This window comes from Typopeltis vanoorti, chromosome 13, assembly GCF_054136105.1.
Source record: "Typopeltis vanoorti isolate ZY-2024b chromosome 13, IOZ_Tvanoo_1.0, whole genome shotgun sequence".
In the NCBI taxonomy this organism is placed as follows: domain Eukaryota; kingdom Metazoa; phylum Arthropoda; class Arachnida; order Uropygi; family Thelyphonidae; genus Typopeltis; species Typopeltis vanoorti.
In genome coordinates, this window is record NC_143561.1 from 19687470 (window position 1) to 19707174 (window position 19705).

Here is a 19705-nt window from a genome sequence, read left to right on the forward strand (position 1 = left end):
TTATTACTAACACAATGTTCCAACGTAAAAATGTGCACAAATTCGCATGGAAAAGAGAGGCAAGGAATAAGAAAAGTCTCATTGACTATGTTATTGTTGATAGTGATATCTTCTCCCTGGTGCTGGACACCAGAGTATACAGAGGATTTGAAATTGGAAGTGATCACCATTTAGTCTTGAGTAGGATAAAATTGAATTTCATATTGAAAGGAAGAACATGTAAGAAAATTTTAAAGTTAATAAAAGTTGAGCAGCTCTCAGATGTGAACTGTAGACTAAAATACACAAACATCATTCAAGACAAAATGAAAGAGTTTGAGAATAGGAACCAAACCTTGAAGATTCAGTGGCAAGTCCTGAAGAAAAAACTGATTGATTCAGCCAGAGAGGCATATGATGAGGTTGTCTGCAAGGACAGAAAATCAGAACTCCATGGTGGACATAGGAAGTTAAAGACGCAGTGAAGGAAAAGAAGAAAGCATATCAAAAGTTCCTGGCAAATAAGTCAGCTTGTGCTCTTAGAGAATACAGAGACAAAGGTAAGAAAGCTAAACACTGTGTAAAACTAGCTAATCAAAAGTCATGGGAAGAGTTTGGTAAGAACATAGAAAATAAATATCAAGAAGGTGGCAAGATATTCTGGAGATTGTTGAAGAAGCTCACACAAATGAAAGAAAGAGTGCTCAGAAATGGAGGAAATTCAGGCCTATAAAAGGTATTAGAGGTGAGGGAGTTGAAGTTGCAAAAGTGGCTAAAACAGCTCATGGATTGCTTGGTTACTGAAGAACATCCTGCTAAGCAGAGATAAGCAGGTTATTATACCTCTTTCCATGGCCTTGGTGAACCTCGTCTTGACTTGTGCGCAAATCTGGTCACGTGGGTTTTTTTGGGGATGAGAAGGGAGAGGATCTAGAGGTGAGTGACGAAGATTGTGGCAGGTCTATGGAACACCTTATGGGGATAGGTTTAAGGATTATTATTATTACATGACATCTCTAGGGAGTCCAAAGACTCATCGAGGGAAGGCACCCACTATACAACTCTCCACGAACTACACCAATCCCATCCACCACCTACCACCACCACCACCACCACCATTAGTATTTCCACAGACAATCACAAATATCCATGCCCACGGCAGGATTCAAACCCACAGCCCTTTGGCTGGAGAGTGATTATGATTTATAAAAATTGGTTGACAGGCAGAAAAGAGGTGATATGATTGAAACATACAAATTACTGAATGGTTTTTACAAGATTAATACAGAGGAAATTTTTTGAAACAGGTTAGGTGGTGGGAGAACTAGTGGCCACCCTTTGAAATGAGAGTGTAGTTAGCAGGGGTGTGAGGAGTAAGTTTTTTACTTAGAGAATGGTGTATGAGTGGAATAGGTTGCCAGAGTCTGTTGTGGGTACCTTGAATGTGAATAAGTTCAAAGTGAAGTATGATAAATATTGTACAAATGTTGGCATACTGTTTAATGCTTCCTTCGATGAGTCTAAGGACTACATGGAGTTGCCCATGTAATAATAATAAGAATATTTCTGGAAGCTAGCATTGAAGTCTGTCATAATTTCACATCTTATAATCCACACACACATCCCTTTTTACTTGAGATCCCTGTATGTCTTCTCATCTTCCAGGTAAAAATTATACGATAGCTAGGAGGCAAAGCAGACAGTGTTCTCAATTACATTCTCTGGTATTGTTATCAAAATTCTGAATGCTCAATCCCTTTGTTCCATCCATTACATGCTGTCTGATAATTATCTCTCAGAAACAAGAAATTCACTTTATTTTTATTAGTTGATTCTTCCTTCTATTCTATATAACCTTAATGAAAATCCTATTCCTTCATAATGATCACCCTTCATGCACTCACTGAGCAAATGTGCATAAATAGCTCCTTGCTGTACCTTTTATATTTCTAGGTCTTTAATAACACTACTAAATAGATTTTAAAGATCCCAAGAAATTATATTCTTAGTTTAATCCTTTTTTCCAAGTGTAAGTAAACAAAGTTTGTGCATGAAGGATCTTCATACAAAGCAGACATCCTTTTAGATGTGTATTATTACTATTACTATTACGTGGCATCTCCAAGGAGTCTAGAGACTCATCGAGGGAAGCTACCTACTCTACAATTCTCCGTCTTCACCAGTCAAGACACCAACTACACCAAACCACCACTATATAGTGCTATAATGCTATAATGTATAATGCTATGCATTATGGGAATGGCCACTACCTAGTCAGGTTTCATTGAGGTCTTATCAGTGGTAGCCAGGACCTAGAAGGGATACCAAGTTTGAAGTCATATATTTTCCAATGTCTGCATTACTTCAGCCTTGCATAATGCAAAGCAGACATCCTTTTAGATGTCTGCTTTGCATTATGGGATACTGAGGCAATTGAAGTAAAGTCATTAACCTTTGTCTACAAGTAGTCCAGTCATGAAGAAACTTCACATGCAAACTTTGTTTGCTTACACTTAGAAAAATGATTAAACCAAGAGTATAATTTATTGGCATCTTTAATTTACAGTATAACCAAGTGAAAACACTTATAACAACAACAACAACAACAAAAAATACATTTTCTCCTATATTACCTCCACCTTAAAGACCATATACATTCAGAGCCAATTCTGTTATATCTCAGTTCTCTTATTATGAGCATTCTCTTATGTTTGAGAACCTGTGTAGCTTTGTTAAAGTGGCATCTGTCATCCACAGTACTAGGATGCCTAAAGAAAGAGCATTATAAGTTTAATTCTAGTTGCTGACTAGAGGAACATTTTGATTTAAGAGGGAATATTCAGTTGTTTGCTGATGGTGCAAAATTTGGAAGAGCAATAGTTGATAAAGGGTGATTTAAATAAATTGGCATTATGGGCAAAGGATATTGATTGTGAATTTAATTTTGCAAAATGTAAGGTATTGCACTTTGGGTTGAAAAGGTTGCACACAGTGTATCATATTGATGGTATTGATTGTAGGAAACTGATGAGACTAGGGACTTTAGGATAATGGTGGACAGAGAATTAATGTTCAGAGGGCATATTGCAAAAGTTGGTAAAATAGCTCAAAGGATTACCTGGATGCTGAAAAACATGCTAACAAGTAAAGTAATAAGGCTATGATTCGACCACATCTTGACTACTGCACACAGATTTGGTCACCTGGGTTTCTTGGAGACCTGGAAGTGGTAGAGAAGATTCAGAGACAAGTGACTAAGCTGGTGACAGATCTGTGGGAGCCTATGAGGATAGGTTGAAATACCCTATGAGGATTATTATTATTCCTGACACCTCCAAGGAGTCTGAAGACTCATCGCGGGTGTCCTCCCACGATGAGTTGAAGATTTGTGGGTTACAAGTTTAGTTGATAGGTGGAAAAGAGGGGATATGATAGAAACTTTTAAGATATTACAGGGGATTTATAAAATTGATGCAAAGGAAATTTTTCAATATATGACAAAAATAGTCAGAGAACTGCTGGATTCCATTCATGGAAGTTGTATAAGAGTGTGGTTAGTAGGGGTGTGCAGAGCAGATTTTTTACATGGAGAGTGGTGAATGAATGGAATGGATTGTCAGAATTAGTTGTAAGTTCCTTCACAGTGAATGAATTTAAGGAGAGGTATGATAGGTTTTGTATGTATAATAGTTAGTTTGGGCTCCCATGATGAGCCTCAGGACTTCCATGAAGATACTGTATAATAATAATAATAATAATGAGGGAGACAGAATTCTTCTATTATCATTAGTGTTATCCCCTTCCTCTCTATTTCTGTCTCCACAATTTCTGTTCCTGCTATGTCATCCTCAGCTGTAATTTGCCCATGACAATAGTTTTTTGGATAAACTGAATCCACCTAGAAAACCAATTCCCTTATTTATAATTCTTCTGCCATATGTATATATAAGGCACTGCATTGTCAGAATACAGATTAGTCCTATACCCATCTTTGCTCTCCCCACTCAACCATACAGCATGGTTTCTTACTTCCTCCACAATTCTTGATTTACATTTACTTTCTGTCCAAACGGTAACCTCTCTAAATGCTCATTTCTAAACCAAATTTAATCCTTCTTCCATCAAACACATTTCAAACATTAATGCACTTCAAGCTTATCCAAGCTTCTGTAATTTCATAATTCCGTTCATAATCTGCACTTTTCTACTCAACTCAAAATGATCAAACCTTGGCTACACATTCAACCCCCCCCCCCCCGCTCTTTTCTTCTGTTCTCTTCTCTTGCACTATTCCTAACACTCCTAACTCCAAAACTGTCTTTATATTGCCTTTTAAATAATTTGTACCACCACCACCACTATATCCTATTTGTGCATTTTACTTTGCTGAATAATTGTAGAAGACTTTCTATTATTCCACCTTATACATGACTGATCTTACTAATCACTTCTACATTCATAGCTGTTTCCCTTTCATTCCTCACATTCTCGCACTTGCTCATAATTCTTTCATCTTCCTTTCCCCCAGCATCCAGATTGCTTACCACTCATTCTTCCATTCCCAGAATTTGTTCATGTGACACTCTGTTAATCCCTCACTCCTTCTGTACTTGCACAGATATCTAAAAAAAAGGCTCTGATTTTGTACCAAGCAGTATAGAAAGATAAAAGTACCATATACTGTATAAGGTCAGTGGGGGGGTTATAAGATAACCTCCAAAATTTCTTTTCAGAATGTTTATTTTATGCTATACTTGCTGTATAAAATGACCACAAATTTTACACTTACTGCTACAGCTTCTTACAGATTACTTTTAATATAAAGTAGGCATAGAAATTGCAGCAGGTATTTTCTTTACTATAATTTATGACTGATGCCTTCCAGTATGAGACAATCAGTAAAATTTATTGTTATGCTTATACCAGTTTTTGATTTTGTATACTGTAATTCATATGATCATTATGCCAATGATCTTAAGTTTCATTAGGATTTAAATGGAAAAAAATATATGCTTATCCTAATGAATACATTTATTAAATACAAATATTTATATACAAAATATATTAATATATCAATATATTAATATTCTAGTTAACATAAAATAAAAGCCCCCAAGCTTATCAGAACACAGCACATGCATCTGACATAACACTGCTACACAGCATACACCACTGCAGGAACTAGATTATGTTTTCCAGTGCCAAAAACAAAGGTTCAGATTTTATATCCAGAATATAGGATGACTCCATGTTTCAGGATTTTTCTTCTTGATGTCAGATTGGTCAACTGGATTCAGGATTGGCTATCTGATAGGTATCAAAGAGTTGTGTATGGTGGAGCAGTTTCAAGGAGGCAGAGGGTTACAAGTGGGGGGGTCTCACAGGGCTCAGTACTAGGACCTATATTGTTTAACCTTTATATCAATGACATTGCCAGTGGATTGCAAGGGGATATTCAGTTGTTTGCAGATGATGCAAAGCTGGGAAGGATTATTACTAATAGTGCAGATGTGGTAGCCCTGCAAGAGTATTTGAATAAGCTATATAGATGGGCAAATGAATGGGGATGACAATTTAATGCAGCAAAATGTAAGGTCTTGAGGTTTGGGAAACATTGATGGGATGCTGCATTCTCTATGGGAGGAGTTATACTGGAGGAAGTAGGGGAGACAAGAGATCTGGGGTTGATGATTGATAGAAACCTGAAATTTAGGAGACATATTGCAAAGGTGGTGAAGGTAACACAGAGGATTGCGGCAATTATGAGAAGGACATGGACCTGCAGAGATAAAAGGGTTATCATTCTGTTGTATAAGTCTCTGATCAGACCACATTTAGACTATTGTTCTCAGATTTGGTCCCCAGGATTTGAAGGGGATAAATTAACTGTGGAAAGGATAGACAGATGACAAAGATGGTTTCAGGACTGTACAAAGATAGTTATGAGGATCGGCTGAGGGAATGTGGACTGCAGAGTTTGGTGGATAGAAGAAGGAGAGGTGATATGATTGCAACTTTTAAACTGTTGAGAGGTGGTTACAGGGTTGACACTGGGGAGTTCTTTCGCTTGGTTGAACAGCAGGAAGGAGTGATGACAAGAGGCCATCCCTGGAAGTTACAAAAGGAAACTGTGAGCAAGAGGATGAGGAGTGGTTTCTTTGCGTGGAGGGTGGTTGAACCGTGGAATGCATTGGCTGATGGAGTGGTGGGAGCGAGAACGGTCAATGAGTGTAAGGAGTGGTATGATAGACTTTGTGTTTCTTAGGGGGGACCTCCCCTCGATGAGTCTTGACAGTCTTTATGTTCTTAGGAAGGACCTCCTACAACGAGTCTTTTGACTCCATGGAGGCCTGAATAATAATAATAATAATAATAATTTCAAATATCATTTATACACCTACATGTATGGAGATTTCTTTTTTAAAGCAGTAACAGGAAATATATTTTGTTTATTTGTTTCCAAGCATCTTTTCATCAAAAGATGCTTGGAAACAAATTAAGCACTAGCTAACCCTCATAGCCAATAGTGCCATGTCAAATGCAAGAAAGTAGCATAAGTAAAGATAACACTTGAAAATTACAGTAGAAAAATATCAGTTTGACTCAAGTTTATAAAGTAAAAAAAAAAAAGACTGAAATTTTTTATCACGTATATTCAGTACATTTTTTAATGATACCTTTACTTGTTATTATCAGTTTGAGTCATTTTATAACTATATCTGTTATACAGAAAAAAAAAAAAAAGAAAAGAAAAAATGAAGTATAATTCAAGATGTAGGCCTGGCCATAAAAGAAGAGTACATTTTGCAACTATAAAATAAAAGTATGAGCAAATCTTAAATTTTGCTGGAGAGTTATGAATTATTTTTTTTACTTTCTGTCTGACAAAAAAATGAACAAACAGAGACTTTTATAGATTTTGTTTTTTAAATTGCCAAAAATGAAATCTGATAGACAAATCATAGCATTCCTTTATACCAATCTTCTCAAGTTGAATTAGAAATAATACAGACACAATTTCAGCATAATATACTTTGACAAAAAATTATATTCCTGGTCAACACAAAGAAAAACTTAGTGAAAAGTCAACTGCTTTATATGTAAGTAGTTGTATGTATGTATGTAAGTTTTTCTACTGTTATTAGCTAGTCTTTTGATTTGTATACAGACAGAAGAGGGAAAAAAAAACATTTTTTATCTAAGAAATAAAACTTATGACAGTAAAAAAAGACACTTTGTACTTATTGAGTTTTGTTCTTGCAGCTTATGGCCTGGCCTCTAAAAATTTGTACATATAAAAGATACTCCTCAGAGTAATTCATTTAAATTATTGTAATTATTTGCAGGTATCTTATTTTGAAATATATTTAGACAAAATTAGAGATCTTTTAGATGGTGAGTATACTTTTTTTTACTCATTTTAAAGAACTGTATTAATTATTGTATAAGTAGATTAATTAAACTAATGGTGATATCATGCTTATGCTATTCTCCTATAACATTATTTCCTATTTCTCATTTATACTTATTATCCTGCTGGTTGGAACAATTGACAAATGGATGAAGCTTGAGCATCATGGGTGCACCTTATCAAATGTGGTGTTGAATAAGCTTTGTAATCATAGTTTGAATTCCTTTTGTGGACAACACTGATTTCTTTGAGTCTGTTTCTGAGGTTTGATTCTTTTCTTCAGACTGCTTCATTTTTTCTTGAGTAATATTCGTATATTACTCAAGTCTGGTTTGAGGCTACAATTACCAAGCCTATTCAACACCACAATTGACAAGGTGCATCCCATGATGCTCACACTTTATCCATTTGGCAATTGTTGTATTTTTTCCCCTTAGAATAATTAGTGTTTTTTAGTATATTTGCTGCTGATTTTCATGTTATTATTGTATTTGGTTTATTTCATATCATATTTGTTGGTATACCACAATATACAAGTAGCGCCATAAAATGGTGCTAAAAAACTCAAGAGAAAAATAGCACAGGAATAGAAACACTAAACTGGATAGTGAAGTTGAGAACACGAGGGCTTGTCCAATTTAACAAAAGCCTGCCAATTTTGAAACATGAGGAGATTGAAAATAAATTATTATTATTAAGAGAGACCTCCAGAGATTCAGGGACTCATTGAGGGAGGCCACATACTACACACACACACACACACACACACACACACACACACACACACACACACACACACACACACACACACACACACACACACACACACACACACACACACACCAGCTATCATACTTATTCTTGAATTCATTCACACTGTGTTGTGAGTTGCACTCGCAACATCCAATGGCAATCCATTCCAATCATGCACCACCACCCTATGAGAAAAAAAAATCTAGCCCTCACCCCTTTCTTAGCGACATTCATTCTCAGCTTCCAAGAATACCCTCTTGTCCTTTCCCCACCCTCCATAAATTGAAAAATTCTATCAAATAAAATCCTATATGACCCTTTCAGAAGTTTGTAAGTCTCAATCATATCGCCCCTCTTTCTTCTATTTGCTAGTGTCTCAGTCTACAAATTCTCAATCTGTCTTCATAATCAGTATTCCGTAATCCTGATATCATTTTTAACACTCTCCTTTGCACTCTCTCCAATATATCAGAATCTTGATGGAAACCAGGAAGCCAAACCTGCGCACAATAGCCCAAGTGAGGTCTTTTCAAGACAGGCCTTGTAAAGGGGCAAAATGACATCCTTATCTTTACATGCAAACATTCTTTTCAGCATTTCAGTTATCTTTTGAGTTGCATTTGCAATCTTTGCTACATGGCCCCTGAACTTCAACTTCCTATCTACTAGCACTCCAAGATCCCTAGCCTCATCAGTTTATTCTAGCATAATCCCACCAATATAATATGACATTGGATATCTAGTCATGCCGAATTGAATGATTTACATTTACTGACATTGAACTGACATCCATTTTCCCATGCCTATTCAAATCATTCTGCAAGTACTGCAAATCAGCAGCATTCCTGATTACCCTACCTATCTTTGCATCATCAGCAAATAGCTGTGTGTCACTTGTTAAATCCTTCTCAATATCATTAATGTACAGATTGAATAACAGTGGACCCAAGCACCTGATCCTTGTGGTACACCACTGGTTATTTTTTAATTTTTTTAATTTTTATTTTTTTTTATTAATCTTTGTACTGGTTATGGGCAGTAATACCCTTACATCACATCCAGACATCTCATCCAGACTTGATATAGGCCTAAGCCTTTACAAGTGTTTTACCCTATGCCTGTTCTAGTTATCATTGTAGTCATTCTCAGGTGGCAACACCATGCCACCAGTGTGCCCTGTAGGGCCCTCAAGGAAAGAACTTTTATATCTTTCTGCATAAGCCCAAGCTGTTTTAAGTCTTTATAACTATCTGCACTCCATACACCATGTAAAGAGATGGTGGCTCTGGTAAACCTTGGAGTTGCCCCATGCTCCTCCCGATCTTACTAACTAGATCTTGGTTACTCTTATAATAGTTTACCTTATTATTACGGCTATAGGCTAGTGGGCACTCTGTTCCCACCAGCTGGGCATCAACTACCCAAACATCACCATCTCTTTTAATCACTAAGTCTGGCTTACGCAAACCTGCAGAGGTCCTATAATATGGTTCCACCGTGGTCTCCCAACCTTTGTTCTTAAAGTGGTTGTTCAGAATGGAGACCACTGTGTCATGCCTCCGCACATGGATTCCATGGGTGCGGAAGCAACACTGGGCTATATGAGACAATGTCTGATATAGCCCAGTGTTGACACTAGGTCTCATAGCTATATGAGACAATGTAGTAGCAGCCAGCCCTATAGTTTGAGTCATCACTACCCTATCGAGCTTGTGAGCTCAAGTGGGTAGGGTATTGATCCTCATCCTGAAAAGGTCAATATACTCTAACCCAGGGAGGAGTCTGGTGCCATCCCTTATCCAATCATGCTGGGGAGGCACCAGATAGGACTCTTTTAAAGGAGCACCATCTACAGAACAGTGCAGCAGAGATGCCCATCTCTTGTGTTCTGCAGGTGCTGACTCAATTAAGGTACCTTGATAATGGGACCAGCCTTTAGCCCACCTAAAGTCTTCTTGTATTAATGGGCTATAGAAAGCCTCTCTGCAGATAGGGGAAAAAGATAGTTTTGATTTCGCGATTATGGACAGCCGCAGGCGTGGGATCACCCATCTAAGTGATGGAACCCCGAGCCCACCGTCCTTCACCCTCGCATGGAAATATGCAGTAGGGGGTGTCAGGTGGCAGTCAGAGCCATGATCTCACAGCTGAACGGATAGCCCTGTCCATTTGGGACAGTATCAAGATATATGTCCTACCAAGCACCAACTTGTGGTAAAAGCAAGGTACGAGATATTGGGAAAGGAGAAACAGTCTTTGTTGGGGCTTGAGAGGAGCTGTCCTCAAAGAAGTGATTCCAGCTTCTAGGATAGAAGGGACAGTGACCTTCCCTTTGGGATGAACCATGATACCAAGGTATCTCCACTCTTCCAGGATGGTCAAAACATGCAACGGCTTCCCATGTAAGGAAAACTCTATAGTCTTGATCTTAAGCTTCTTGTCCTGACCAGAGGGGACAAGAGCTAAAGAGCAAGACTTCTCTACATTAATAGAAAGGCCTCTAACAGAGAAAAAGTCAGCTGCCCAGTCAAGGAGTTCCTGCAAGCCTACCTTAGTAGAGGCTACAAGAATAAGATCGTCTGCAAAGGCCATAGCATTAAAGGAAGAAGCACCTAGAGAGTAGCCTATATGACTAGGAAGAGAGTGAAGAAACTCATCTATGACACAGTTAAAGAAAAGGGGAGATAGAGGATCATCCTGGCGAACACCCTGCACTGCCGGAATAGAAGTCGCATGGGATCCTGTAGTGATAGTGATGGAACTCTCCAAGTATAGCTCCATAAGATAGGAAAGAAAAGGTTCTGGACATTCAGCAATAGACAGCACTCGAAGGAGAGCAGGAAGGGAGACGCTATCAAAGGCCTTTTGGAGGTCCAGCGAAAGCCATATATAGAGGCTTAAGGCAGTGTCGGGAATCAGAGAGAAGAGAAGAAAGAAGATATATATTCTCGGCACAGCCATCCAAAGGGACAAAAGCTCTCTGTCTATAATCATGCTGTATATGTTGCTGAAGTCATTTAACTAAGATTTGATGATAGGATCTAAGTATCACAGGGGAGATAGTAATAGGTCTAAAGTCTGATGCACAGCTTGAAGTTTCTTTCTTCGGAATGAAGATAGTTCTTGAAGCATGTAGGTATGGTGGTATTGCTTTACTGGAAAGGAGAATGTCCAATAAGTCTTGAAGAATCTTCGGAAGCAGCACCTTCCGAAGCCTAGATGCAGGAAAGCCATCAGGTCCGGAGGTGGAAAAATTGGATGGAAGAGCTGCTTTGATCTCCTGGATTGAGACAGGCTGGTATATTTGAAGGACAGGAATGGACCTCAATATCATAGGATGGTCATCATCAGGGAAGTGTGGAGGTGGAGCAGAAAAGACTGTACTCCGATGTCTGGAACCGAGCTTCCTCCTCTTTGACAGCATCTGGAACCGGGCAGCCTCTTCTGTCTCTCTGTGGACGTCTCTGGAACCGGGCCCCCTCTACTTCTGCAGCAATCTCTGGATCCGTGCAGCCCCTTCTGTTTGCTTCAGTCCCTTTTTATTATACCTCCTCTGAGACCTTGCATGAAGTTTGGCAACCCCCCAAAGAATCAGTATGATTTTTTCATCTTAAGTTTCAAGTTCGGCATGCCTTTTGTTCTCCTCCACTTTCTTTTAATTGTAAGTTGCCGGCCATTGGAAAGTTGTTTGAACCTTTCTGACTGACTTAGCAGATGTTTACACTTAGAGCCTGTAAGCCTTTCTCATACAAACAAATTTTAATAACAATCTTTCTAATGCCGCCATGTAGATCTATTACATTTGGCTTCGGCGATATAAACATTGCCTTTGTTTTTAACGCTCTAACATATTCTTATTAAAGCAGTATATACAGTTAACTTCCAGAGTGTTATTTACAATAACATCTAAAACAAACTATACAGAGACAAACAAAGTTTATTTTTACAATATTCACATGGGACTTAACCTAAGTAAACAATCGAATGTAATGTGCTTTGGAATATTTAAGCTACAATCGAGTTTTTACAGTACCACATGACTGGTTACGTAGCAACAAAGGTTTTCTACCAAAATTTTTCTGCGCATAAAAATCATTCACCGTTTCACTTTAGATTCTGGAGGCAAGCATTTAGCCTGCTCTCGCTGCAAAATTGTAAACAGCCAGCAATATACAATTTTTTACAAATTTTTATTCGGTGTATCCGGCCTTATTTATTTTAATATTGATCATTCTAAGAATTTTTTGTTTTTATGATAAAAATTTTGTTTCTTAAAAATGAACTTATGACCCGTGCCCCAGCGCCCCCCCCCTTCGCAGTGCCGCCCGCATGCTCTGTATGCCACTTCTGCCGGCCCTGCTGATGAGGTTAGGGACCATGTAGCAAAGATTGCAAATGCAACTCAAAAGATAACTGCAATGCTGAAAAATGTTTGCATGTAAAGATAAGGATGTTATTTTGCCCCTTTACAAGGCCTGCCTTGAAAAAGACCTCACTTGGACTATTGTGTGCAGGTCTGGTCTCCTGGTTTCCGTTGTGATTCTGATATATTGAAGGGAGTACATTAAAAATGATAGCTGGAATGCTGATTATGAAGACAGATTGATAATGTGTAGACTGCAGACACTAGCAAACAGAAAAAGGAGGGGTGATATGTTTGAGATTTACAAACTTCTGAAAGGGTCATACAGGATTCCAATTGATGGAATTTTTCAATTTATGGAGGATGGGGAAAGGACTAGAGGGCATCCTTGGGAGCTGAGAATGAAGGCTGCCAAGAAGGGTGTGAGGGATAGATTTTTCTCTCAGAAGGTGGTGCATAATTGGAATGGATTGCCTTTGGATGTTGTGAGTACAAGCAGTGTAAATGAATTCAAGAATAAGTATGATAGCTGGTGTGTAGTATGTGACCTACCTCGATGAGTCTCTGACTCCCTGGGGGGGTCTCTCTTAATAATAATAATAATAATTATAATATGGTATGGTAACTCCTTCATAAAACATGCCATTGATGACTGTGTTGCTACTTTGAATTTACTGAGAGAGAGAACCAAAATATAATAAATTCAATTGAAAATTAGAAAAGAGGTGATAGTTCTGGCAGGTACAAATGATTTTACTTACAAACAAATACAATATGAGAGAGGTATGAAAGATTTGCTGGATGAAGTGAGAATGAAATCGTTAGTTTGTTGCTGAGATATGATAGTAATGAATTAAGAAGGGTTATGATGGCAAATGGCTCGATGTACAGGCTGTTTAGAAAGAATGATTGTGAGTTTTTGGAGGTGTAGAGTAAATTTGAGGGAAGAATGGATTTATATATGAGGAATCAGGACTCGGAAGAAATTATTTATTGATTTGAGACCTAATATGGAGAGTTGGGGAAGTTAGATTGTGATGAAAGGAATGGTTAGAAACTATGTAATGCAACTGTGTCAATAATGTGGTCTGTTTCAATGGGAGGTGAGTTAGCCAATGGAGATAGAATGTTTTTTTTTTGTTTTTTTCTCCTGCATACAGGCAAATTGGCCATCTGAACACATGCAATTTACAAACAAAAAATACTGTTGTTTGGTGGTGATGGGTGGTAGATTGTGGATTCATGTAATGGGAAAATTAAGCAGTAGGGGAGAGTGAGATGTGTAGCAGAGTGGAATAGGGTGCTCTCTTGTGATAAGTCCTTGGACTCCTTTGAGGTGTCACATAATAATAATAATAATATGAATATACTTAATCATGGAGGTGATTATGACATGAGAATGATTTGTGCTTGTCTGGTTTGGATTTATTTAGTATGTGCAAGGATATCTATATAAATGAGGCATTAGCTATGAATAGAGATCTTCAGGTTGTCCAGCTGGATCATACAGACTACAGGAATGAGTATACAAAAAGAAGCCTGGAGGTAATGTATTATGTCTGTACACAAATGCCAGGAGTTTCAGGAACAAAGGGTTAGAGTTTGTTGCCTTGGTAAATGCATTGTGGCATCAACATACTAGCTAACATCGAGTGTAAAGAATACAGTATTTTTAGGAAGACAGATAAGATAGGAGAGAGGAGAGGAAGGGGTTGTGATGATAATGATATTGGATTATTTGAGTCCAGTTAAAGTAGAAAGTGATGATTTCAATATTAATAACAATTGCCCACATAACAGTGAGTTTGAAGGTATCTGGTATTAAGTGGATGTTAATAAGATCAAATACATGGTGGAGCTTTATTACAGATCTACCAAATCATTTGTTGGTGATGATGAAATGAAATTCGCTTTAGCAACTATCCACTTTAACAAATTATTCTTATTCTGTAATATTTTAAATAACAGCTTCATGCATGTAAAACTAAATAGAATTTGTTAGTCCTATATATTTTGCTCAATATGTCATGAGCTTCATTCAGGGAGAATGCAGAAGAATTTTATTTTATTTTTTAAATTATACAACTTTACTTACATTTTTAGAACTATAATAGTGTTTCCTCCTACTTGTACAGCTGCGACCAAGACACACGATAGTATACTCATGATGTATGACTCATTCTTGTGTTCATAATTTAAGTGTTGTGGCCAATTCTTCTGCTTTCTCCCTGAACATATTCTCATAATACATGGGCTGATATCCCATCTAATTATATGGCCTTATTTGCATTCAGTTTCTCTAATATCCTGAGCACTTCCAGTTCAGCAATCCCTTTTCCTGCATCAGATAGACCCTTGCAAAGTGTCTATCTGATGCAGGAAAGTGTTCTTGATTTGGAAGTTGGTCACTTGGTAAAACTATTTTGTCTGCTTTTGTCACCTCCCTGCCATTAGCATTTGTTAAGGTTTGCTTTCCACAGTCATTCTTCCTCTTCCTTGCCACAAAGTAAAAACTCTTCAGGATTTCTTTTGATCTTCTTTACTAATGTTCTTTCACTCGCACTCATCTGATTTTGTCTTCCTTACTATGCTTGTAACCCTTCTTGCTTTTGCTTTGTACTGTTCATGAGTAGAGATACAAAACAAATTTTTTGTTTTGTATCTCTGCTTAATGATAGAAATCATCCATACTCCTATGTGATTTATACTCTTGACCATGGATATACTGTATAACAGTCTGATATTGTTTTCTGAATACCACTTGATCATCTCCTCTCCCATGCACTACTAACATCCTTCCCCTCCAGATATGCTATGGCACTGTTTCGAGCTTCCTCCTAAGCCTGTCATAATCACCTACTCCATAGTTCCTCATCTACCCCTTAGCTGAAAATTCCACTTCTTAGCAACCTCCTGAATCAAGAGCATGTGATCACTTTTCTGAATCAGAGGCAATGTGGTTACATTGGTTATAGACAAATTTCTGATGCTCTCACAATCTGAGTATCCTCTATTGCATGCTACTTCAAGTAGTTATCTCTTAGTAGGAGAATAAATTCCATTTATTCCAATTTCTTCCTTCATGTGATTTTTCCTCCTTTCTGTCTGTGTCTCTATAGTTAAATTCCCCATAATAATTACTTGGCCTGCACTCATGCTAATTTGCCAATTCATATCTCCCCCCCTCCACCCCACCCTCCAGTTCATATCAGTAGCCATGTATAGTTTGTTCCTGTTACATCTCTCTCTCTCTCTCACACAAACACACACACACATCCGACTGCATCAAATGCACTACCTTTCTGCTGTTTTTTGGCTGCAATTCATCTTGAATCATTAGATGAATTGTCTCCTTCTCATCCTTAAGAAACTTAAGTTTCAGAAAATCTAATGATGAGGTCTTTTAGATGATTCGTTAAGCTTATTATTATTTTAAACTATGAATAAATATTAATTATTATTTATTATTTTTTACTGCTAATCAAGTGATATAATTTATGAATAACTATATAAATTTTAAGTTTTACTGATAATATTTTTTTTGTGTTCCCAGTATCAAAAACCAATCTTTCAATACATGAGGACAAAAACAGATTACCATATGTGAAGGTAATATTATATTCCCATAATTTCTATTTATAAATGCATATTTATATTTATAACAAGCATAAAGAATGGATATTACAGTTCTGAATTACAAGAGATTTTTCTATGTAATACCTCTGCAATCCATATTTATAGATGAAGATAGTTCACAGGTCTAAAATCAAGTACATTTATTTCTTGCTATTGTAAACAACTTACTTCTTCAACATGAAGCAAAACTCTGCTATTTAGCTGTCGATAAATGAGCAGAATCAGTGTGATTCTACTCATTTGAGTACCTACCATATTGTTTTAGGGTGTATATTGGAACTTTACCTCACAGAAAAGTTCTATCCCTAGACCATCAGGTTCTGGTAATTTTCTTGTCTGGTATTCTTTATAGGCTGTAGTAACTTCAACTGCTGTAATGGTGGGTGTATTGAGCCCCTCTTGGATGTGAAAAGGAAAGGCGTTAATGTTCCAAGAGTTATAGTTTTTGACAGTGCTGTTATCTTCAAACAGATGTTCATAGTGTTTCTGAAGGAGTCAAAGATGTCTTGTGTGGTGGACATGTCTTCACCATTCACCTAGATTTTGATGAAAGTCCTTTCTTCATGGAATTTGGTAAACTACATATTGAGAATGTACCTGAAGGGCTATTTGCTAAGTGCTGCTTCATTATTTAAAATTTTTTTTCTTCCACTTGTTCTTTTCCAGTTCTATCTGTATGTTGATTGTTCTAATGATATTATACATTCTATAGCACTGTGTTGGTTTGCTATGAACCAACTATACTGGTCTTTTAACTTTTTCTTTTGAGGAAAACATGTTCTTTTCTCCCATTCAATCATGTTCCGTTTCTTTGAATTTAAAAAGATCAATAGGAAATCGAAGAAGTCTCCGTGGTTTAGATCTGATATCTACTTGATCCATGTAGTATTATAGAATTAAAGTAGAACAGGATTATGATCTGACATGTTGATGTCAAGATGTTTAATCAGAATTACTCTGTTTATAAGGGATAAGGAAATGTGAATTTTATCTGAGAATCAATACCTTGATTCATGTAAGTCTAGAGATTAAAGTGCAAATCCTCATATGTCTGCTGGTTGGGCATTGTCAAGACATACTTTTAACTGTGCCCATCCTGCTTTTCCATTTCTGGGGTCTCCTCTTATTATTGGTGCAATTCCTGGAAGAATCTTCATCCAACTGTTCCATTGGATGGAGCATATATGTTTATAAACCTTATTACATATCCATGGTATTTCTGGTCTGTTGTTAAGATTTTACCTTCTGCATCCTTGTAGATATTATGAAATAATATTATGAGGGGGACAAGAATGTGAATCCCTACTCCAGCCCTGTTAGGCCTTCCAAAGCTCCAATAAAACAGGAGCAGGTATCTATCTTTTAAGGTTTATATATCTTTATATCTGTAAAAGTATGTTTCTTGGAGAAACAATAACCTAATATTATGGCATAGCATAAGTTTCTGTATGGTTTCTTGTTTAACTGGGCTGTGGCTCATTTAATGAGGCAGATTGGAGATGATATGATTAGTGAAGTGTAATTGGTAAGTCTTTAACTTCTAGATTTGGTAACTTCTAGATCTGATAAGATCTTTAATTTGTGAAGGAGCAATTTTGCTTCTTGTAAATTCTTTTCCAGCATTTTGCATTTTGCATTATTTGAATTTCTTGGCTACTGTTCTTGATTTGGAAGTTGATTATTTTCTTTTCATGTAGATGGTATTCATACTGAGAGAATTTTGCATCGGTGAACTTTATTATTTTTTCTTTAATTGTATCCTTCTGTTTCCCTTTATCAGCATTAGATGGTCCTCATAGCCCATGAACCTTCTGAGGCTTCTTCTTCATTTTTCCTTTTAAATTTTTTAAGCTTATCTTTTAATTCATCGTCATCACCAAATTCTTGACATGTACCCTCCAGGGCTGTACAGGATATGATAGTACTACATGAAAAACTTACATCATTACTAACTTCCTATATACAATATAACAATGTAACAATATAATGATGGTACATATCTTTTAATTTCTTCTATTTATCCTCAATTTTTTTTTATTAATTCATCTTTCCTTTTCGATGATCATGTCTAGATACTAAGTTCTTTTGGATGTCTTCCTTGCTTTTCTCTCCTCTTCTCTGATTTCTCTTTGTAGAATGGTTTCATTCATTTCCATTTGATCTTCTATCTGTTCAGTTGTTATACTAAATTCATTACATATTTACATATGTTCTTCCTTCTATGGTTGACATGGTTCCATTCTGGAACTCTTCTTGATCTATCTATATATGCTGTGCTAACAGGTTTTTCACCAGTGCACCTGCTCATTCACCAACAGTTCTAAGGTGACTGGTAGTAATGAAATGTTTAGAACTTTCACATTTCCAGGGGCTTGGACACTGCTTAGTGATATACGTGATCTCTGCATATTGGTCATAATACAATATTAGACATATAAGCGCCTGCTCTTTCACTGACAGTTCTAAGGTGACTAGTAGTAATGCAATGTTCAGAACTTTAACATTTTCAGGGGTTTGGGGCACTTATTAGTGATATGTCTGATCTCTGCATATAGGTCATATCACGATATTAGACATATTGATTACTTGAGGCAGTTGCTGTCCAAGTGATCATATGAATTGCAATGCAGGCCTTGTCTATGCACCCCCTGGATTGTTCTCAGTAATTCATATTGTACTGATCTTGACAACATTTGGTACAGGCTTCTTCATGTCCATTGTGAAGGTGACCTGACCAGAAAAACAGTTGGGATCTTTGTTTGAGATACTCTTTTTTATATTACTGTTTTTATCCTATTTTGAGAATTTCTGAATAAGGATTTCACTGTTGCTTTCCATACATTCCATTGGAAATCTCTCAATTTATACTGCTCTAATCTAGTCTTCTGCCATTACAAGAATTACTGTGCTACCTTGGAATGTAAACCACTGTAATACTTTATCCTTGGTTTCCACATCTTTAACTACAACTAAATATTTCCCTCTACCATACAACATTAAGGAGTAACTCTTATTGTTCTGTACTGTCTCTCTTTGAAAACCTTGGTCATTTTTCTTGCTTCTTCACATCCTGGAATTTCAATTCTTAGAGTTTGTAGCCTTTGAATAAATTGATAACATTATCTTAATGAAAAATAAAAACACTGCATTTAATTACAAGAAAATTCTTTCAGTCATAAGAATGAAAGTAAAATAATCCTATGATAAAGAAGCAGTTCTGCAACACTAGCAAATACTGTAGTTGAGCTACCATAAAATCATGGCCATGATGTAGTCAAAAGAAATCCTGTAGTCCATATATTAACTACATTGGGGACTTCTAGTAGAACCAACAAAATAGAATTAAGTTTTAAAATAAAGAACAAAAGAAAAAAAAATAGTACTTATCTTGCTGAAATTCAGAGATACTGTCAGTGGGACCCAGACCCAAAAAGATATGAAGCTTAAATCAGTGCAGAAGTCATATTTTCCTTATACAAATAGAAAAAAAAGAGTGGGAAGGCTTATGTGTTTGTTGTACATGTTGATTAATTTTAACAGTATAGATGAGAACACAGACCTAT

General features: G+C 36.8%; 1 protein-coding gene across 4 annotated transcripts in view; it reads left to right on the top strand.

Moving 5' to 3' along the window:
- Positions 1-19705, top strand: part of LOC150099977 (kinesin heavy chain-like) — a 306528-nt gene that overhangs the window by 109405 nt on the left and 177418 nt on the right. For all 4 annotated transcript variants that reach the window (XM_090402371.1, XM_090402373.1, XM_090402372.1 and 1 more), the window contains exons 5-6: positions 7326-7374; positions 16060-16115. In XM_090402371.1, coding sequence (XP_090258497.1) covers positions 7326-7374; positions 16060-16115 — 105 coding nt within the window. The remainder of the gene's footprint in view (positions 1-7325; positions 7375-16059; positions 16116-19705) is intronic.